Source organism: Danio rerio, chromosome 14, assembly GCF_052040795.2.
Source record: "Danio rerio strain M-AB ecotype USA chromosome 14, GRCz13ab, whole genome shotgun sequence".
In the NCBI taxonomy this organism is placed as follows: Eukaryota; Metazoa; Chordata; class Actinopteri; order Cypriniformes; family Danionidae; genus Danio; species Danio rerio.
Genome location: NC_141034.1, coordinates 53,915,001 through 53,938,933, shown reverse-complemented (window position 1 = coordinate 53,938,933; position 23,933 = coordinate 53,915,001). Strand labels below are relative to the sequence as shown.

Below are 23,933 nucleotides of genomic sequence, written 5' to 3'. Positions count from 1 at the left end.
TAACTAAGTATAAAAATACAATTATTAGACACATGACATAGGTGCTTATAAGTCAAGAATAGAGCATTTGTAGCTGCAGTTATAAACTGTTTACTAACGTTTATTAATGTAGAGTTAATGTTTAACAAATAATGAATTCACTAGATGCTAATGCTTAGTAAATGATTCATAGTGTGTAGTTATTATAAAGTGTTACCAAATATCTACTAGTTAAAATCGAGAAACAACAACTGTTACTGTAATGTCATAAGCTATGTTTACATTCAAGGATAAGAATATCGCAAAAGTACAAAATAAAAACAGTTGGATGTAAATACAAAACAGGGTTGCACAAAAATATTGCTTCAGCATCGATATCAAAATGTGCACATCTGCAATAGTCACATCGCAGGATATGAGATGTTGAGTCTGGATCAGAGGTGTGGACTCGAGTCATGTGACTTGGACTCGAGTCAGACTCGAGTCATGAATTTGATGACTTCAGACTCGACTTGACAAAATATGAAAAGACTTGCAACTCGACTTGGACTTGAACATAAATGACTCGGACTTTCACTTGGACTTGCGCCTATTGACTTGTAAAGACTTGCTACTTTCTATAAAAAGCCCAAAGATAAAAAGTATGTTGACACGGAGCGCTCTATCTCTGTGTGTGTGTGTGTGTGACAGAAAGCATGCGCGCATACTTTCGACCACTAGCGCTTTGTGGCGCACTTCCGTGTTTTTGCACCAGCGGGAAATTTGAAGATGCCATTTTCATTCTGACTCGGAGAGTGAAATAAACACATCCGCGATCTGCTCCTTTTGTTTTATTCAGCGGATTTACAACATCTGTCAAAGGTAAGAGACTTTACTACTCGCAATGTGTTACTGTTGTGCAAAAGCATTGTTTAACTGTTGTGTATAAGTCAATGAACTTCAGTTTTTTAACCAAACTTACCCTCTCCTCATTTATTTCACATAATTATGAATGAACATGGCTGTAATTTATGTTTTTGCACTTGGTCGTTTGTGTCAATGCGCAGATTATGTTTTATTTTTGTGTTTTGCCCATCCTCTGACAGCATTTTCTAACTATTTAATTAGTAGTAATAATAATTACATGCCATAATAACTAGATATATATAATTTATTTTTAAAGCTCTTAAAACTGTGAAAAAAGTATTTTGTTATTTTTTGGTAACATTTTGCAATAAGGTTTTTTTAGTTAATCTATGTACTAACATGAACTAATGATGAACTATACTTTTAAACCTTTATTAATTATAGTTTAACATTTACTATTGCATTATTACAATTTAAAGGTATGCTTGTTAACATTAATGTTAATGCACTGTGATTTAACAAAGGTTAACCAATAATTTTATTTCCATTAATTAATGAATACTGTAATGATTTGTAACTGTACTTCACTGCATTGTTTGTTCACATTAGTACATAGATAAACTTAATTAATTAATACAACCTTATTGTAAAGTGTTACCTTTTTATATTTTGGATTGATACTATTAATTTTATTTAGTATTTAAAACCTTAAAAGTATTTGTATTATTGTTGATGTTATGCCTCTTAGCAATATTTTAGTCCTCTACATGGTTTTTAATTAAATTTTTATTGTGAGATTGTAATGTAATGCATCTATATTGTTGAATTTCTGTTTGTTTGTTTTTCTGTATTTCCCCCTCTATATTTAAGGCTTATCTACTATTTTTAAGGTACTTAAAACCAACCATCTAATAAAAAATACAATTGACAATCACATTTCGTTTCATGAGTGTCTTTGTTCCTGTTTTGTAGGACTCTTATTTTAACAGATTTCATTGGAAAACACTTGACTGATCATTCAATTAAAGTTTTACCTTTATTATTCCATCACTCAATGAGATCATTCAATTGTGAGTTGAATTACTCCATTTGTAATTGTTTTTAAATAAACTAAAAATTAAGACTTGTTTTATTCAGTTTGTTGAATTTGAACTCTACTTTACATATTAAAAGATATTTAAAACCACTATGAATGTATTTAAACTAATATTTAAATTTATATAACTGTTTCACTGTGGGTATTTCTATTTTAATTTATTTAGCACATTTATTGCCTATTCAAACATGAAAACAAGTTTTAGATAATTTGTGGCTCTAATAAATTGTTAAACATTACAATATCCCTGCAGAAAAATCCAGCTTAAACCAGTCTAGGCTGGTAAGCTGGCTTTAGCTGGTCGACCAGGTAGTTTTAGAGGGGTTTTGGTCAGTTCTAGGCTGGTTTCCAGCCATTTCCAGCCTGGTCTTAGCTGATCAGGCTGGAAACTGACCAGCAAAATCCAGCTAAAACCAGCTTGACCAGCCTGGTTTAAGCTGGACATAGCTGGTTTTGGCTGGGCTCCCAGCCTGGCTAGGCTGGTCAAGCTGGTTTTAGCTGGTCATCTCCCAGCCTGACCAGCTAAGACTAGGCTAAAAAATGGCTGGAAACCAGCCTGGAAATGGCCAAAACCCCTCTAAAACCAGCCTGGTCGACCAGCTAAAACCAGCCTAGGCTGGATCAAGCTGTTTTTTTCAGTAGGGATTTTTGACAAAATGGTCTAAAATGATAGTTTACAAGTGCCTAAGTAGGATTTGAACCCCGTTCTTTATGAAAAGAAAGAAAAATCTGATTGGCTCTGACATTACTTTCACCAGTGGGCAGGTACTTCAATCTGATTGGCTGGTCTCTCGTGCACGTATTCAGTCTCACTGCGTTTGCTTGACTTTTGTCCACACTGGCGCCTCAAACCTTTCCTGCTTTTGCTCTCCAGAGATCCTCCTGGTAAATTGATTATTCCAGAATGTTGATATGGTTTATCAATGTTGATAATGGTTTCCTTATTTTTATCACAGTTACATTTCTGCTTGCGTTAGTAATATTTTTGTTTAAATGTTTTTTTATTTGATTAGTATGGTACACCTTTCGGGTGATTAATAAATGTTTGTAAAACAAAATGCATTCTTTACATCCAACATCTATTATCTGTGTCTTTAAGTGTTTGTAACTGGAAATATCTCATCATAAAACATACAGCCAAAATGTTATGGTTTATTAGATTAAAAATTTTATATGTAAGTCTATTTTAGTATTTTGCTTATTGTTAATAAATAGTGCCTCAATATAAATCATATCAAAAAGCACGAAAGGAAGAGGAAACACAAGACTCAAATTCTGTATATAATCTCTGAGAGCGCGCAGGAAAATGTGTGCATTAGCAGTGCATATTTGAGAGCGAGAAAATTTGCGCGTGAGCAGCGTATATTTCAGAGCTCGCAAGCAGTTTTGTCCACAGAGGAAATCGGTGCACGAGCGTTACACAAGGTAGAGAGCAAAGTTCTTCATTGTTATGTGAAGAAAACAACGTTAATTTTTGTATAAAGTAGCCTACTTCATTGAGAATATGTGCCACAATTTTACATTGCTGCTAGACAGATTTGCATCTTCATCTCTTCAGCACACACGAGATTCAATTGACAAAATACCAAGTTCACTCAATTTTACTTTGCAGCATACAGGAGTTGTTGGTCTACTGCTGCCTCATTGAGGTCGTTTATGTAGTTTTAGTTAATCACAAGTTGATCACAGAAGACATAACATAGCACAATTAAACTTAATGAACTAGACAGCAGTAGACCTGCAATTTCTGTGTGATGTGAGGCAAAATGGACTCTATTGTAGTGGAACTCGTTCTTGTGCAATGTGCTGTGTAGACAAGATGCAGCACTGTTTAGCACTTTTTCAGAAAATTACATTTGTGTTTTTATATATCTGAGCAATGTTCTTTCATAAAAAAAGGTTTGTTTAATAAATACAGATCTTACAACCATACATAATCTGTTTACAGTTCATTTTTCTGTTAAAAAGACTCGAAAAGACTCGAAAATCAAACTATAGGACTTTGGACTTGACTTGAGACTTGTTGCCTTTGACTTGGGACTTGACTCGGGACTTGCCCTTCTTGACTCGGGACTTGACTCGGGACTTGAGGGCAATGAATTGAGACTTACTTGTGACTTGCCAAACAATGACTTGGTCCCACCTCTGGTCTGGATTATAACTGACCAGGAGCTAGAGAACACATCTGATTTATAGAGTCACTGCTAGGTTTATCCATAAGAGTGAAAGTTGATCAGTTTCATGTGTTTTTAAGGCCTTTGACTGAGCATTTCAAGAGTGTTTGGGCACAAATATGTAGATGTAACATGAATTAATTGTATTTATTAATTTATACATTCATTAACTTTCTTAGTTCCTTTATTAATCTGGGGTCACCACAGTGGTATTCAATTCAATTCAGCTTTATTTGTATAGCGCTTTTACAATGTAGATTGTGTCAAAGCAGCTTCACATAAATGGTCATAGTAACTGGAACAGTGTAGTTCAGTTTTTAGTGTTTAAGTTCAGTTCAGTTTAGCTCAGTTCAGTGTGATTTAATCATTACTGAGAGTTCAAACACTGAAGAGCCAATTCATCGATGCGTTGCTCTACCAATCCTGAACCATGCGAGGCAGTGGCGACAGCGGAGAGGGAAAAAAAACTTCACCTGATGGGAGTGAAGAAAAAAAACCTTGAGAGAACCAGACTCAGTTGGGCACGACCATTTTAATTTCTCCGCTGGCCAAAAGAACCCCCAATTTGTCCAGCATATGTTTTACACAGCGGATGGCCTCCCAGCTGCAGCCCATCGCTGGGAAACAGTGAGAAAATGCAAACTCCACACAGAAATGCCAACTGACCCAGTCGGGGCTCAAACCAGTGACCTTCTTGCTGTGAAGCGATCGTGCTACCCACTGCACCACTGTGACATCGTTAATAAACAACAAAATTTTTTTATTTTTGATTTATTATTACCTGTAAAATGAACCACCAGCTTATTTTATTAGTATATTATGCATTTGTAAGATGAATCTTTGTTTTGTTTTTTGTTAATTAAAAAAAAGGCTAAATATTTTTTTTATTTTCACATACTTTCACTGAAATATTCTTTATTTTATGTTGTTACCTTAAAAAGGTTTGTTTTTAAAATAAGGAAATAAATCAACGTATATATAGAGAAACTTCTACAACCAACTTGGCAAAACAACTGTGATATGAACTTTCACCACCTCTATCGTTACAAGTGAGCGCTCAGTGATTTCTCTGTAATTTATCTGTAACTATCTTAAGCATATTTAACTAAAAGGAAATCATCACATGATAAATAAATAACATGGTAAAATATGTATAGTATGCACTGGGGAAAAGCACACACAATCCGTCAAAGCAGCTGCCACATGACAGCCTTCCCACACAAAACTCATGCTGACCTTTGAAAAGTTCAATACAAGTTTGATATCAATCAGATGCATTTTATCTACTGTACGTGACATTAGAATCGGACACTACATTTCGGCCTGTGGTTTTGAGTCCGCGATGGAAAATCTGTGGTCTGCCACAGGGGCGATTCATGCTGACAAAACCTGTGTAATGCTGTCATTAACTCATAAATAACCTAAAGAGCATGATAAGTAGGCCGTTGATGTGAAAATGAAACCAGCCGTAACGTGACAGTCTATTAAACCAAAAAGCAGTTCATCTGAGACATATTTGACTGTCCCCTCAGGGAAATAAAGGGAAACTCTTACTGTAGACTAAGAATGTCATACGGTCATTTGGAGGAGTGTCTGGTGATTCCCAAATGAAAAACTGAAAGGGTAACACTATTTAAAGTGTCCTTGTGACACTACTTTCTCACTAAATGCTTACTATAGTAATTAGAATCAATAGGGAAGCAGTGATTTACTCAACTTTAACAAATTCTGAGAAGATTTGGATTTTCTCATGAATGATTTTCAGATTGAAAACACTATTGTACAGTGCATCTGGAATTTATTCATAGTGCTTCATTTTTTTCACATTATTTTATGTTACAGCCTTATTCCAAAAGGGATTAATTTATTTCCTGAACATTCTACACACAATCCCCCATAATGACAATGTAAAGAAAGAGTTTTTGAAATTGTTGCAAATTTTTTAAAAATAAAAAAGCTGAAAAATCACATGTGCATCAGTATTGACAGCCTTTGCTCATTACTTTGTTGATGCACCTTTGGCAGCGATTACATCCTCAAGTCTTTTTGAATATGATGCCACAAGCTTGGCACACCTGTCTTTGGGAATTTTTGCCCATTCCTCTTTGCAGTTCCTCTCAAGCTCTATCAGGTTGGATGGGAAGCGACGGTGTACAGCCTTTTTCAGATCTCTCCAGAGATGTTCAATAGAATTCAGGTCTGGGCTCTGGTTTGGCCACTGAAGGGCATTCACCGAGTTGTTGTGAAGCCACTCCATTGATATTTTGGCGGTGTGCTTTGGGTTATTGTCCTGCTGGAAGATTAATTGTCACCCCAGTTTGAGGTCAAGAGCACTCTGAAGCAGGTTTTCATTCAGGATGTCTCAGTACATTGCTGCATTCATCTTTCCCTGTATCCTGACTAGTCTTCTAGTTCCTGCTGCTGAAAAACATCCCCACAGCATGGTGGTGGCAGCATGGTATTAGCTTGGTAATGAGCGCTGCCTGGTTTTCTCTAAATGTAACGCCTGGCATTCACTCCAAAGAGTTAAATTTTAGTCTCATCAGACCAGAGAGTTTAGTTTCTTATGGTCTGAGAGTCCTTCAGATGCCTTTTGGCAAAGTCCAGGCGGGGAGTGTCTTCCATCTGGCTACTCTACCATACAGGCCTGATTGGTGGATTGCTGCACAGATGGTTGTCCTTCTGTAAGGTTCTCCTCTCTCCACAGAAGAACGCTGGAGCTCAGACACAGTGACCATCGTGTTATTGATAACCTCCCTGACTAAGGCCCTTCTCCACCAATCACTCAACTTAGATAGGAAGAGTCCTGGTGGTTCCAAAAATCTTACACTTACAGATGATAGAGGCCGCAGTGCTCAATAGAACAGAGCAGCAGAAACTTTGTCTACACCAGTGGTTCTCAAACTGTGGTACGTGTACCACTAGTGGTACGTGGGCTTCCTTCTAGTGGTACACGGAGGAATAAAAATATATGTCATGTACATGCTACATATAATTCTAAATTTATTAAAAATGATGTATATAATATGCCATATATTATATATAGGCTATATTTCTGAGGTAATCTGACAGGTTTTTTTAACAGAGTTGTAGCTGCTTTACTGGTCCAACTACGCTACTGTATTTCAATGCTGCTCATTTTGGTGGTACTTGGAAAGACAATGTTTTTCTAAGGTGGTACTTGATAGAAAAAAGTTTGAGAACCACTGGTCTACACTAATACGTTTTCGTTTAAGAATTATTTTTGTCTCCGTTCTGGCCTTCTGTCCACACTGAGATGTCACTTTTTGGAAACGCAAACTTAATTTTTGGAAAATGCTGTCTAAAGTGGATACATTTTAAACTGTGTTTTCATGTTCCAGTGTGGACTGTGAAAACGGAGGCTTTCAACTACGATGCCACCTTTTTGATGCAGTCATGTGACCAATTCAGCAAACATGGAGGACGACACTGTAAAGCAGATGTTTTGCATTCTGTCCATTTCGACAGCTTTATTAAAGGTTAACGTCAGTTTGTACATGTTTCATATTGCCTCTCTTCAAAGGTTTTTTCTGTCAGACTGTTTTTTTTTTTTTGTCGCAATGTTTCAAAGAGATGGAAAGTAAATAAACGGCAGACTGATATGACACAGGAAAAATCATCTTACATTTGTGCACATGCGCAGTATGTAAACGAAAGCATTTTCAGCCATTTTAGTGTGGATGATTGAAAGAATTAAAAAAAGATAATGTGGACATGCAGCATTTTTAGATGAAAACACCCTTTTTTTAATTATCCGTATTAATATAGCCATAATCACAGAGGTAGGTTATTATAAGATAGAGAAAAAGGACAGAACTTTACAATCAGAATTAATTTCTCTCTACCTAAAAGCACTGATTATGGGTTTCTGTCTGGAGATCAGTACCTGCACATTGTCGATCTTAGACTTGGCAAGGAGGAGTTTTTTGTCGTAGTCTCTCTGTCTCTGTTCACGCTCTGCTTCCAGCTCCAGCACAGTCTTCTGGGAGTCTGCCAGCCGCTGCCGTAAGTCTGTGATCTAGAAAGACAGAAAAGTCATTACTTTTAGATAAACTAAGGTTTTTACCACTCCTGCCACTAACCTGTGCACTGACCCGGCATATATCTTTTATTTTAGCAGCAAGGAAATTTTATGCATTGACAAAACTTTCTCTTTGAAAATGCATCTTCTTTTCACATTTGCATAACAGATTATAACACGTTCTAACATGTTGTGCTCAGCATAAATGAGTATGGAAATGAGCAATTTTATACATTTATAAGTGAATATAGACAATGTGTTTTGTTGCATTTAAACAAAACTGTTTTTTTTTTTTTATTAAAATAAGAGTTTGGTCACTGAACATCCTTAAAAATAGAAGAAAAATACATTTAAAATAAAATGGTATATACATTTTTTATGTTTATCTTGATTATTCCTATAGTTACAAGTTAAAGTTTTACAAATTTTTTGCATCTAAACTCTCTTTCTCTCTATATATATATATGTGTGTGCGTGTGTGTGTGTGTGTGTGTGTGTATGTGTGTGTGTGTGTGTGTCATCACTTAAGATGAACACAGTTTCCATAATTATACTTTATTAGATAGATAAAGGTCTGTGCTTCTGCAAACAATTACTTTATCTTGCTGCAGTTTTTAGCAGCGTCACTTTACATTAGGACGCATTAATGCTGTTCTGTATATCTACTGGAGACATTCATAAATATTCTTAAAAAAATCCAATAAATGTCGGAGACATTTTTGCCACATAAACATGCTAAATCGAACTTCAGCAGCGTATATTTGAGGGCATGCAGGGCGTTTTGTGCACAAACAGAGCGATTAGCGATTAGCATGCTCCTATTACATGAATGCAATCTTAAGTTGTATGCCGTTATTTGTCAATGAAATAACGGCATAAGTAGTTGGTTTATTGGTGTAAAAGGTCTACCGCCACATCACATTTGGAAAAAATCCAAGAGGAAACACTGCATATATATATATATATATATATATATATATATATATATATATATATATATATATATATATATATATATATATATATATATATATATATATATATATTTATATATTTATATATATATATATATATATATATATATATATATATATATATATGGAGAGTTCAGATGCAAAAAGCTGTAAGTGCATTCTAGAGTTTTCTTCTACAGTGAATTATGTTTATCTACTTATCAACTTATGAGTTATGAGCTACTTATGTTTATCTTGAGTTATTTCATGTCGAAGGCAATGAAAACAATGTATTATTTGACAAAATCAAATTGACTGAACATAGACATAAGAGCCTGAAAGAAACGCTCATTTTAGAAGAACCTTTAGATGACATTTAGAGGTTTTTGCATCTGAACCCTTCATACATACAAGACAAAATTGTTAGGCCTGCTGTGAAATTTTTATTTACAAAGTGATGTAAGGAATTTTGTTCACAGTAATAATATTAATAATAATAATTATTATTATTATAATGCTAGTTATTATTATTATTATAATAATACATTTTACTTGTTGTGTGCTTTTCTAAAACCCAAAGCACTACAAAGTATACAAGGCAAACAGTAACAAAGCAGAACAATAAAAAAATAGTAAAAACACCACAATAAGACTATAAAATATGAACAATAAAATTGAATGATTAAATTTACAAAAATAATCAACTTAAATTAAAAGCAAAGATAAAAAGGTGAGTCTAGAGAAGCGGCCTTCCTGATGCAGATGGGTAGACCATTCCATAGCTTAGGCGCACAGTAGAAAAAAGCTCTATGATACCCACAGTATATCCAATAAAGCATTTTCTTTAAAAAAAACAACTCTTATTTCTTTTAGTTTGGCTGGAATAAAAAGTGTTTGTTTTTTGTTTTGTTTTTTTGCTTTTTTACATTTTTTAGGTCAATATTATTAGCCTCTCTAAGAAATTTATTTTTGATGGGCTACAGAACAAATCACTCTTGCTAACCTGACCTGACCTAACTTGCCTAATTAACTTAATAAATCTAGTAAAAGTATTCAAATAGCACTTTAAGCTGAATGCTAGTATCTTGAAAAATAACAACAACCAAAAAAAGAAATTAGTCATTAAAACTTTTACTACCACGTAAAAATATGCTCGGGGAAAAATCTGTGTTTAAAATCATGTGGGAAATAATTTGAAAAGTTTCAATTATACGGGGTGGCTAAAAACTGTACACTTGACATCAATATATAGATTAGAATATAGCACAATAATACGAAAACAGGATCTGAACTGTATACTTGACATCAATATATGGAAGACTACCAAAACAGGAGCTGTTTTTGTTCCACCATGAGTTTTAACAGCATCCCCCATGACGACAAAGGATGCGTGTAGAGAAACAGTCCCGGTGTGATTTTTTTAAATTCTTTTTTCTCTCTCTCTCTTTCAGCTCGAGCAGAGATGCAGCAAGCGTCATTATTATGTCTAGGCTGTGAGATCCCGCGGCTCTGCAACCCCGGCCAGCCCCTACGGCGAGCCACAACAGGAAGGTAGCGGGTACGGCCGAGGTGAGGGAAATTCTGCCAGAGGTGTGACAGGAGGGGCCTGCGGTCTGATGTGCAACACTCTGACAAACACTGATCTGCTGCTTTCCATTGCTGTGCCCTAACAGCATTTCCACAGACACAGCAACAGGGCTGACAGAAGCCTTTAGTTTACACTGGGGACCATTCATATGCTGTGATCTTTAACCTTCATTCACATGTGCCACGCTGGACTCATTAAGCAAATGTTGCTTCTTAGTGAAGTGTAGGACTGCGCAATATGACTATATAATATTATAATTATTTAATTATTATAATATAATTATAATTAAAAATGTGCTGAAAAAAATCTTCTTTCCATTAAGCAGCAATTGGGGAATAATATACAGCAGGGCTAATAATTCTGACTTCAACTGTATATATATATATATATATATATATATATATATATATATATATATATATATATATATGTATGTATGTATGTATGTATGTATGTATGTATGTATGTATGTATATGTATGTATATATGTGTGTGTATGTATGTATGTATGTATGTATACATACATACATACATACATACATACATACATACATATATATGTGTATATATATATACACATATATATATATATATATATATATATATATATATATATATATATATATATACATATATATATATATATATATATATACATATATACATATATATATACATATACACATATATATATACATATACATATATACATATACATAAGTGTAGGACTGCGCAATATGACTATATAATATTATAATTATTTAATTATTATAATATAATTATAATTAAAAATGTGCTGAAAAAAAATTTTCTTTCCATTAAGCAGCAATTGGGGAATAATATACAGGAGGGCTAATAATTCTGACTTCAACTGTGTTAATATGTATATATATATATATATATATATATATATATATATATATATATATATATATATATATATATATATATATATATATATATATATATATATATGTATGTATATATATAAAGTATAGATAAAATAAAAATGGTATTTTTTGGTAGTATGTTTATAAATGGTAATTTATGGTAGTATGTTTTTACAATTTTTTATTGTATTATAGTTATTACAAGTGCAATATTACAACATTACGGAGATGCAGACAGAAACATGAATAACAGCACCATGAGAAAGATGCAATCTTGAAAGTACAGGCCTATAGCCAGCCTATTAAAAAGGGGTGTTTCTTTTTTCTCTGAATAAGGGACCATTTCGATTAAATTATGAGGTTCAAATACTGCATTTTAGCGACATTTTAATGCAATTTTTGGATTAGCTTGTTGGATAGTTATCATTACCCCACTTTTTTTTTTCTTTTTACAGTTTTATAAATAATTTAATGAAATTGCAATTTTTTTATTATAAAGTTTAACAAAAAAATATGCACAAATACTTATTTTTTGAAAGCTAATTTGTTATGATCAATCATTAAAAAAAGGAATCTGTTAAAACTTGTGTTAAATTAAAAACTGTAGCCTATATGCAAATAACAAACTGGCCAGCTCATTTCTTCAGTGAGAATTTGTCCATTTGAACACTAATTAAATAATTAAAGCCTTCTTCTATTGGTTATTTTCACAATTTATGATGACATATTGTCAGAAGGTGGACAAATGAGCTTATATATGGGCCAAATTCTGATCGTAGATGGGGAAGGGGGGGTCTTTTAAATCAGCCGAACCCCCTGGCTATATGGGTATGAAGTACAATGTTTACATGTTGCATTTTATTAAGTGATATTTTTATTTTTATATGTTAGACCTGTAACCATTAGCTTTTGAGAAGTGCTTTATGTTTTATATAATACTTATTTCATATTTCTGTATTTGCCCTGATGTTCTAAATTGCGAGTGAGAAATATGATCACATATGAATGAGTACATTTCTGAATTGTTGGTCTTCCTGTTCAATTTTAATTTGTTTATATGTTTCCCAGTTTCTGTTCGATGAAGGATTTTTCAACTCATTTGTAATCATAATAGTTTTATTAACTCATTTCTAATAACTGATTTCTTTCATCTTCACCATGATGACAATACATAATATTTGACTAGATATTTTTCAGGATACTAGTATTCGACATTAAAATGCTTAACTAGGTTATTTAGGTTATAGTTAGGTTAATTAGGCAAGTCATTGTATAACAGTGGTTTGTTCTGTAGACAATTTAAAGTATATTTCTTTAAGGGGGCTAATAATATTGACCTTAAAATGGTTTTTTTTTTTTAAAAAAAGCTTTTATTATAGCCAAAATAAAATAAATAAGACTTCCTCTAGAAGAAAAAAATATTATAGGAAATACTGTGAAAAATTTCTTACTCGGTTAAACATCATTTGGGAAATGTTAAAAAAAATTCATAGGAAGTATAATAATTTTGACTTCAGCTGTATTAACATATATCATTACCAGCACTAGTAAAGTGATTCCTGTTTATGTTCTTATGTCATTCTTACCAGCAGTAAGGTGAGCCACAAAAGGTTACAAGGCCAGATGGAACATATTTATAGATCATTTCTGGTGTACATGTTGTCTCATACCTTCTGCTCAAACTGTGTCTTCATAGAATTCCACTGAATGTCCCACTGTTTGTTCACCTCCAGCACCTGAGAAAGGTCAGAAAGCAAAAGTTCACACGTCAGAGTTCAAACCAACAGGGAAACTCTGACAGCAGTAATGCCGACATGAAGAAAGCAGGGGACCTCCAGACAGTTCTTACATCTTTCCTCTGCTTTTCCAAAAGCTTGATCTTCTTCTCGTACATCTCTGGATCGCAAGTCTTAGATGGTGTTTTCTCAACAGCTTTGCCAGACTGTAAATTTAATAAACAGTAATAATAATCATTTCAATTATGGTTTAACAGCTACATGCAGGTAATTCTGCAGCAAATTAACACTTGTTCAAAGACTTTTTTTTTCAAAACCCAAACCTCTATACCTTACATTTGTGGCTAATATTAAGTATTTTGTTTGTTTGTCAGCACTGTCTGGCTATTTCAGCATGGCAGTAATTACATAGATACAAAATATATTGCATAAAAATAACAACTTCATAATTCAATAAGAGATTATATAATTAAATAAATAAATAAATATTAATACATTTTACTTTTAAAAACATTAGATATTTGATGGCTGATTAAATATTTTGTTTGTTTATTTCCATATCAGTGTTGCATGGCTATTTTATGGCAGGAATAATATAGATAAAAATATATTGCATAAAAATAACAACATCATAATTCAATGAGAGATGATATGAATAAATAAATAAATAAAATATAATAAATACATTAAATTAACTTCATTTAAAAACATTAGATTTGATTTTACAATTTGATGTATAATAAGCTGATATTAATTAAAACAAAACAAATAAAACTAAGAAAAATCTAACATGAAAAAGTCAGAAACTGCAACTAAATGTTTTATTTTTATCATTTGTTTTATCATAAATGTAAAATGTTTATTTAATAGATTTTTTTTAAGCCCAAACCTCTATACATGATTTTTTTTGGCTAATATTAAATATTTTGTGTTTTTTTTCCACATCAGCAATGTATGGCTATTTCATGGCAAGAATAATATAGATAAAACAAGTATTGCATAAAAATAACAACTTCATAATTCAATAAGAGATTATATAAATAAACAAACAAATAAATAAATAAATAAATAAATAAATAAAAACATTAGATATGACTTTACAATTTGATGTATGATAAGCTAATATTTAAAAACATGTCAGAAGCTGCACCTTGAAGATTTTTTTTTTTTTTTTTTTGTGGCTAATATTAAATATTTTGTTTGTTTATTTCCACATCAGCAATGTATTATTTCTATTTCATGGCAAGAATAATATGGATCCAAACTAAATAGCATAAAAATAACAACTTCATAATTTATTAAGACATGATAAGAATAAATGCATAAAGACATTTTACTCTAAAACATTACATATAAATTTACAATTTGATGTATAATAAGCTAATATTAAAAAAAAAACAAAGACAAAGAAAAATTCTTAACATTATTATATATCAGTGTTTTAAGGGTTAAAAAGTTAATATTTAACTAATCTAAACTCTATCTAGACAAAGTCAATCTCAAGTCAAAATAATTGGCAAATCGTCGTCTTTTCAGTAAGCTCATACTAAAACAAAGAAAATACAAACATGTAAAAGGCAAAAACAGTACCTAAATGTTTGGTTTTTTAACAATATATGTAAAAACTTTATTTGATAAATGTTTACCATTGTTATATACAGTATCAGTGTTCTAAGACTGTTTTAAAACTAATATTCAACTAAATCTAAATTTTTTACGAGACACTAGCCAAAAATAATAGCCAAATCTGCATCTTTTCAGTAAGCTAATATTGAAACAAAGAAAAAAACTTACACGAAAAAGGCAAAACAACTGCACCTAAATGTTTTTTAATAATAACTGTAAAATTAATTAAATTGAGAAATACTTATTGTTATATATCAGTTTTCTAAGACTGATTTTTAAAAGTAATATTTAATTAATCTAAACTTTTCAGTAAGTTAAAACAAAACAATTAAGAAAACTCCACCTAAATGTATTTTTAATAATAAATATGTATGTTTTTTTAATAATAAATAAAAAAGCTATTGCTTACCATAGTTATATATCAGTGTTCTAAGACTGTTTAAAACCAAGATTTAGCTAATCTAAATCTTATTTAGACACTAGTAAAAATAATTGGCAAATCTGCATCCTTTCTGTGGGCTAATATTAAAAATGAGAAAAAAAACTTCACCTACATGTTTGTTTTTAAATAACATCTGTAAAATTAAATAAAAATTTGTCTTAAAGCACTGATATATAACAATGGCAAGTCTTTTTCTAACATCTTTTCAGTAGAACTGAAACTCAGTTTCCCATTTACATGTCATAAAACATCCCCACCAAAATTTTAATTGAATACTGATAACGTAATCAATCACAGCAATTAGATGAACCAGACCAAATAACCAGAATTTTCCCATCATACTAAAAGACAGCAGTCTTGAGGTTGAGTCAGAATGCAACAATGACCGTGTGTATTGTTCTTCAATATTTAGTCATACTGTGTGAAAAAAAAGCCCAGTAATGAGGAACTTAAACTGAAAGACTGTTGAGGAAGAGCAGTGTTCAGAACCAAGATGGTATTCCCAAAACTAAACTAAAAGCGACAGAGTTGAAGGGCTCTCAATTTAGAAACTGAAAAGCAGTTCTTACATTGGTGGTTTTTTATTTCTCTAAGAACTCCTACTGAAAAAGCATCTACATAGGAAATGTATCATCATTAGCCAAAAGGGGAAAATAAAAATAAAAAAACCTGACACAAATTTAGAACGACATCAGGAATTCTGATGATGTCATCGCAGATATATCACAGAAACAATGTTCATTTGAGTATTGTTTATATAGTTTAAACTTGTGTTTTATTGGTATAGGTCTTTAACATCGGGCAAAGTCACCACAAATGAAACCTTTGGGCTAATTTGGATACTACAGATGCTTCGATCGATCGGCCTGAGATCAGTATCGGCCCATAATCACATTTAATGACTCGATCAGTACTCGCTAATCTGGGGTGCATTTCCCAAAACCATCGTTAGCCAACTAAGGTCGCAAGTTCCGTCGTTACAAACATAGTTTGTTGATTTGCCGTTTCTCAAATCCATCGCTCCAACGAACATTCGCAAACTTGAGCACTTGCAACTACACCTCTGGAGCTGTAGTTAGAAACATAGTTCCTGGCTGTGTTCTATTCCCACTTATCCCCCCTATGCCCTATTCATTTACAACATTCTAACATTTAAACTTGGAATGATTAAAAATAAAAAAGCATTAAGCTCATCTCTCTTAGGTGTAATTTGCTTTCAAACTATTTTTACAATTCAGTTTTCGCGATCTACATGTTTACAATTGTGCTCCCTTCGCAGTGCACTTAGAAAACATTGATGACATTTGGAACACAGCCATGCATCATGGTGAAAGCTATAAGTGACCAATTATTTAAAAGCGGAATTTATGTTACGTCTCCAAAGCTTGTGAAAACAAAAAACACAGCATACTTTATTGCTTTTAATTTATAGTGGGTTATTTATTAAGTATCTGTACTGTATATGACATGGGCCTGACATGGGGATGTACTTTTTTGTGGATGGTATTGACAAAAATTTTATTTTACAGTGGAAAGAGGTTCTTTTAGGCCTTGATTACCCAAATGAAGGTTGTTATTTGCCAAAACGCGTAGTTTTTAAGTTTTAAGGATTAGCCATGTGAATAAAGATTTTCTCCACATTTTTCAAATGCCTTGGACTGATTTTTGCTGTTTATTCTGATGAATCCTCTATTTAAACTACCCCTGGGCACTTTTTCTTTGATTTTGGATTCATGTTTGAATACTAGAGATAAACAAACCCACACCATTTATTATTATTATTAGGCTTTATTATTTTAATGGACAAACTTCGAATTCATCAAAGCAAATTTACAGCAAAGTCAATGTTTTGTAGCCTTTAAAAATTAAGTTTGGAAATTTCTCACAAGACCCAATCCCAATTCTACCTCTTAGCCCTTCCCCTTACCCCAACCCTTCGATTTGCACATACACGTGAAGGGGTACGGGTGTCCCAATTCTCTTTACCTTGAAGGCGTGGGGCTAAGAGGAAGTGCTAGAAAGCTCTTAAAACTGAGAACCACACTAGAAACCAATGGGTAAGAAAATTTCCAAGAATACATGATCTACAGCGGCAGCATGGCTGCACACGGAAGTCAGGAGATGCACAAATTAGTATTTTTTTAATTATTATTATTATTAATTTTTACAACAAACAAGTATATTCATAACCGCATTTGTGTTTTACCATCATGCTTTAAAAAAACAAAACGTTAAAATAAAAACTGCTAAGTATGGCTATTTATAATGCCTAATAATAACTCCTGTATAGCAGTTCCTAAAGATAAATACCAAACAAAATGCAACTGGAATAACTACAAGCAGTCACAATCTCATATGAAGCAAGAGATCTCGATGAGATATGATGACATGTGCAGGTGTTGTAGTGCTGTTCCATTTCTTAGGGGTAAATTTTGAAGCCCATCCCCTTCACACTCTGTTTCAAGGGCCAAGGGGAAGGGGTCCAAAAATAAATTTGGGATTGGGCCTTAAATGTTTTGTTCAATTGTAAATAAAAGCAGTAAAAAAAATTTCACATCAACTTATTATCTTTTGGGAGAAGCTGGTGTCATTTCCAGTCAAAAAAAAAGAAAAAAACTTGCTGGTTGATTAAAAGTAAGCTTAAGTCAGAATTTGCTAGTGGTATCAATAATTTCAGCCTTGACTGTATATATTATATTAAGTCCATAGTATTCTCAAAGAAACGCAAAGCCACTCAGGTTATCGAGGTGTAATGCAATCTTTAATGTACTTCTGTGAAATTATTAGTATCTCCCTGTAGTATTTGTAGTAATAGTAATTAGTAATTATGTAATTTTGTATTGTTGTAATGATAATGTGCTGTCATTGTTCAGTTAAATAATAAAAGTGCAGACCTGCTGAGTCATGGTCATTTCCACCTTGGTTTTGACCACCTCTTCTTTGACTGGCTCCTCCTTTGGGTTCAGTTGCTCAACATGTGCAGTGTGGGACGCCCCGCTGACCTGCTCCTTCAGTTTCAGGTTCTCCTGTCTGTTCACAGCACACAGAAGCAAAATCAAAACCGAGGATTCTCTGTCTGACACATAGGAAAGACCCCTCCAGAACTGCAAGAAATGCTGATCATCACAGCATCATTCATTAAGAGAGTCTTTGGTTACAGTTTATATTGATGGAGCAATTTAGACTTCATGTATGTAAAGTCAAGCCCTGAAATGATTAATATCGCTGCTAAAGTCTGACTTGGTTACTTTTATTCAACCAGCAAGTTTGTTATTGACCAGAAATTATGCCGATTTCACCCTTAAGATAATAAGACTGTATATTTATATAACAATATATAACATATACTGTATATTTCTCAGCTTTTATACATACACATATTTGAACAAAATCTTTAAGTCAGAATTTGCCAGGGGTATGAATAATTTCAGACTTGACTGTAACTTCATTTTAAAGCCTATAAAACATTGACTTTTTCCCTGTAGGATTTACATTTATAAAGGGATATGAATAATTTCAGCCTTGACTATATGTATGCATGTATACAAACTTGTTTTAATGCCATTTAAGCAGCACAGGCTATATTAATAGTGATATTTATAATATATATTCAATACATTAATAATATATTATCTTAAATTAAATTTTTTTAAATAAACAGGCATTATACATGCATAAAAATAACAATAAAACGCTGATAATACGTCAAATAAGATCTTTAAATTCACTCACTGATAATTATTCAAAACATTTCAATTTAGACACACAGTTAGGTCCATGAATATTTTGGACATCGACACAATTCTGGCTCTATTCTTGGCTCTACACACCAACACAAGTCTGCAGTTAAAGCACATGTTGTCTGTTTCAAATCAATTGTGTTGGTGTATAGGGCCAAAAATGTTAGAATTGTTTAGACGTCCAAATATTTACAGACCTAACTGTATATATGACTTCACAACAATATGTCAACAACCTCATATTAGAGTAAATTGTTATCACATTGTTAGATTAGAGTATGTAGAATACGTTGATGTGCTTACACAGTTACAAAACGATGTGTTGTTAAGTAGACAGTCTACTAATCATCTGGTGTTTGATATGTAGTTTTTATTGTTAAAGGATAGTTCATCCATGAAAATTAAAATTCATTTTTTAAATTCATGTTTTATTATTTTAAGGGTCAAAATTAATATTCATAAATGCAAATATTACTCATGACTGGCCACTTTTATCATTTATAAATAATTATAATAAATAATTTTTAAATTGTAGTTTTCATAAAAGCAGGGTTCGACAATAAGGATGCCCCAATATATGTGCAAATGCATTCACGCGTGCAAATAAACTAGACAAAAAGGTATTCTCATGCAGCCACAGTCCTGCTGCTTTCAAGAGTTCCAGATTTTACTTTTTGTAAACAGAACCGGTTGCTTTCACTTTAACTATTATTTGAACAGATTAGTAATAGGCCTAACATTAACGGTGTGCACAAGATCATCCTTTCATTAACACACACAGTGTTTTTCACCTGCTTTCTTTTGCTTACAGTTATTTTTGTTATTATGGTTTAATTATCATTTTTTACAATAACATTGCTTTAATGGGAGATTAGCTCCCCATTTATGTGTAGCTAACTGGTGATCTAGACCTTTAGCCAGGACAGATTACTGTGCATAGTTTTAGATAAATGACAATAATTATTTTTTAAATGTTTTAAATTGTTTCTTAGCTGTTTTTTAAAGATATGTTTTGTTAAATAAAAAGTATACAGCTATATTTTGCTTGTTTTTACACTTTTAAATTTTGTGGCTGAGCAATAATTATTTATTTATGTTTGGTGTGATCAGAGATAAATTTGGTAAATCCTTCATTTTGAGCTCTGAAAATTCATGTGAAACAAAAACTAACTGTAATACTATGAAACCATGGCCCACTTGCTCATGCTCATTGAGCAAGCTCACACACGACAAACAAAAAGTGAAATAAATGAGCAGGCTTGTGGACAAAACAAAATCTAAATCAAGTACTTTTAGCATGTCAAAGTCACATTTATGCAAAGAAAATATATTTTCCCAACAACAAACCTTTGTCACAGTGGCTGATTATCAAAAAAGTTAATGTCAAGCCCTGATAATAATAATAATAATAACAATAATAATAATAATAAATAAATTCCTTACATTTATAACGTTCTTTTATGGACACCCAAACGCTTTTATACATTTTTGGGGGGAATCTTCTCATCCACCACCAGTGATTTGATTATAATAAAACAAAAGTGAACTGAATTACCTCAGCTGTTCCAGATCACGGTTACGATACTGAAGGTCATCCTCCATCTTTTTCCTAAGCTCGCTGTTTTCCTGTCTTAGCTGTTCGCAGAGCGTCTAGAAATGAAAGCAAATACGAATTTCAGTAAATAAAACCTTGATTAATTTAACAACAGAACTCAGAAGTTTAGCTCAAAGGGGCCGCAGTTCTGCAGTTTATTTCCAACTCTAATTAAACACACCTGACCAAACCTACGCTGCATTTACACTGCAGATTTTGATGGTCAATTTTTGTGACTATCAGATTTTTTTGCAGACCTGCTTATATCATCCTTTAAAAGTGACTCGTATCCGATTGTCTGCATTTACACAGCACATGGCAAAGGCACAATGACCAGGAAAAAAAAAAAAGAGCGGGCGCTGACTAACAGCTGATAATTAAAGAGCGCTATTTTCTCTATTCCTGCAAGTAATCTGTCCGCAGCTTTTGGCAAGCTGTTTTACTGTAGTTTATGACAGAAAGGTTCTCATTTGTCCATCTTCTTTTGATATATAAGCTTTTTTAAACCTTTAGACATCTTAATGTGATGTCCATGGTGTGATTTATGCACGTGATGTATGCACTAGTTTTATATTAGTTTAAATTGGTTACGTGGCGGACATTGCGCTCTCTCGCTCTCGTTAACATGCTTAAATACCTGTGCTATATGACAATATGAAAGCCTTTAAGTCCTCGTGTATGAGACTTAAGGTTTGGGACTGTGCTGAAGTCTGTTCTGAAAATAAAGTGTCAGACTTGATGTCATTCGCTACGGTTTTTGATGACGCGCCACTTGCATTGACAGGTGAAAATCCGATCTACCTGCTTACACTGCAGACACGAGGGCACAGATCCGATTCATATCGGAGAAATTTCCACATGTGAACAAGCCCTGAATCTGATTTGAGTAAATCAGAATCCATGTGATTTGTTTCTGCTCACACGTACACGGGCCATGTCCGATCTGTGCCACATGGAAGAAAAAATGAATAAATAAATAAATAAAAATCGTCATTGAGTCAGTCGTTGAAAAGTGCAGTGTAAATGCGGCCTAATTGAGTTGTTTAGACTTGTTTAAAACCTACAGGTTAGTTTGTTGAAGCAGGGTTGGAGCTAAAATGTGCAGGGCTGCAGCCCTCCAGGAATTGAGTTTGACACCCCTGGTTTAGATGGTTTTACCTGTAGGAGAGATGTCCTCTGTTCATTCTTCTGGACCTTGGAAGATAAATGGTGAAACTCCACAGCCATGCGGCCCAGGTGAGCCAGCAGCTGGTTGGGATTGGACTCTTCAGCAAACACACTGAAGGAGCTCTCCAGGCGGCGGAGTTGACTCGCCAGCTCCAAATTCTCCTGTGGCAGGTGAAGCACTCCAGCCTGCATTATACAGTTGAAGTCAGAGTTATTCACCATGCTGTGAATTTTCTTTTCTTTTCACATATTTCCCAAATGATGTTTAACAGAGCAAGGAATTTTTCACAGTATTTCCTATAATATTTTTTCTTCTGGAGAAAGTCTTATTTGCTTTATTTTAGTTAGAATTAAATCAGTTTTTATTTTTTTTTAAAGTTGATGCCATAGCAAACTGTGAGATATGTAAACTTGGGATTGCCTGCTGGGTATTTTAGGTTGAGGTGTTTTTATATTAAATTTGTTTTCATATTTACTGTTACACTTAAATCCAAAAGTGAAGAATTGATGTTATTTATTACTTGATTGTTCAAGTTACCTTACAGAAGTGCTCTGTTTGTTAACAGAGGTGTTGAATATTAAAATAAGGTGAATTAAATAAAAAAAATAAGGAACATGCTGGATCTGTTTCTTCACTTTTCTTTATTCTGTTTTTATGTATTATAGCAATATCAGATCGGTTTTTGGTACCGGCAGATACTCGAAATTAAATGACTAATGATTAATTTCTAATATTTTTACACTAAAAATTTGAGATAAATAAATGAACAAATCAACAAAAAATAAATAAATAAATAAATAAATAAATAAATGTCATAATGCCATATCAGCACCATTGGCTAGATTCATGGCAACTAAAATATATATACAAATAACAACATTACCAATAAAAAAGTCATACAAGTGGTTTCAATTTGAGCAGTGATGAATACTCTGAAATCCCTCCAAAAGACACCTTTTAATCATTTCACTTACAATATTTCCAGAATTAAAAAACAAAAAATGAATATATTTTAAAAAATAAAATATGTTTCATCACCAAATTATTCTTTCACAAGACACAAAGGTTTTTCTTCTCCTTTCAATAAATATGAGTGTGTAAGTCTTGAGTGGCCAATTCTAGATCTCATAGATGTACAACCAGACCATGTCTGATTTTAATATATATATATATATATATATATATATATATATATATATATATATATATATATATATATATATATATATATATATATATATATATATATATATATAGTTATATATATATATATATATATATATATATATATATATATATATATATATATATATATATATATATATATATATATAGTTATATATATATATATATATATATATATATATATATATATATATATATATATATATATAGTTATATATATATATATATATATATATATATATATATATATATATATATATATATATATATATATATATATATATATATATATATATATATATATATATATATATATATATATATATAGTTGAAGTCAGAATTATTAGCCCCCTTCAAATTTTTTTCTTCTTTATTTAATATTTCCCAAATTATGTTTAACAGAGAAAGGAAATTTTCACAGTATGTCTGATAATATTTTTTCTTCTGAAAAAAATCTAGTTTGTTTTATTTGGGCTAGAATAAAAGCAGTTTTGAATTTTTTAAACACCATTTTAGGGACAAAATTATTAGCCTCTTTAAGCTATATTTTTTCTCGATAGTTTACAAAACAAACCATTGTTATACAACAACTTGCCTAATTACCCTAACTTGCCTCGTTAACCAAATAACCTTAGTTAAGCCATTAAGTGTCACTTTAAGCTGCATAGAAGTGTCTTGAAAAATATCTAGTAAAATATTATTTACAGTCATTATGGCAAAGATAAAATAAATCAGTTATTAGAGATGAGTTATTAAAATTATTATGCTTAGAAATGTGCTGAAAAAACCTTCTCTCCATTAAACAGAAATTAGGGAAAAAATAAACAAGCGGTCTAATAATTCAGGGGGGCTAATAATTCTGACTTCAACTGTA

The 23,933-nt window shown here is 32.3% G+C and overlaps 2 protein-coding genes across 4 annotated transcripts in view; both read right to left on the bottom strand.

Annotated features, from left to right (window-relative positions):
* Positions 1 to 23,933, bottom strand: part of nsd1a (nuclear receptor binding SET domain protein 1a) — a 1,446,438-nt gene that overhangs the window by 1,182,803 nt on the left and 239,702 nt on the right. The window lies entirely within an intron of this gene.
* The window catches only part of tnip1 (TNFAIP3 interacting protein 1), a 51,710-nt gene that overhangs the window by 19,447 nt on the left and 8,330 nt on the right, over positions 1 to 23,933 (bottom strand). For all 3 annotated transcript variants that reach the window (NM_001442279.1, NM_001079952.2, NM_001442278.1), the window contains 6 exon segments: positions 8,003 to 8,134; positions 13,239 to 13,304; positions 13,418 to 13,510; positions 18,267 to 18,402; positions 20,668 to 20,762; positions 21,865 to 22,059. In NM_001442279.1, the coding sequence (NP_001429208.1) occupies positions 8,003 to 8,134; positions 13,239 to 13,304; positions 13,418 to 13,510; positions 18,267 to 18,402; positions 20,668 to 20,762; positions 21,865 to 22,059 (717 nt within the window).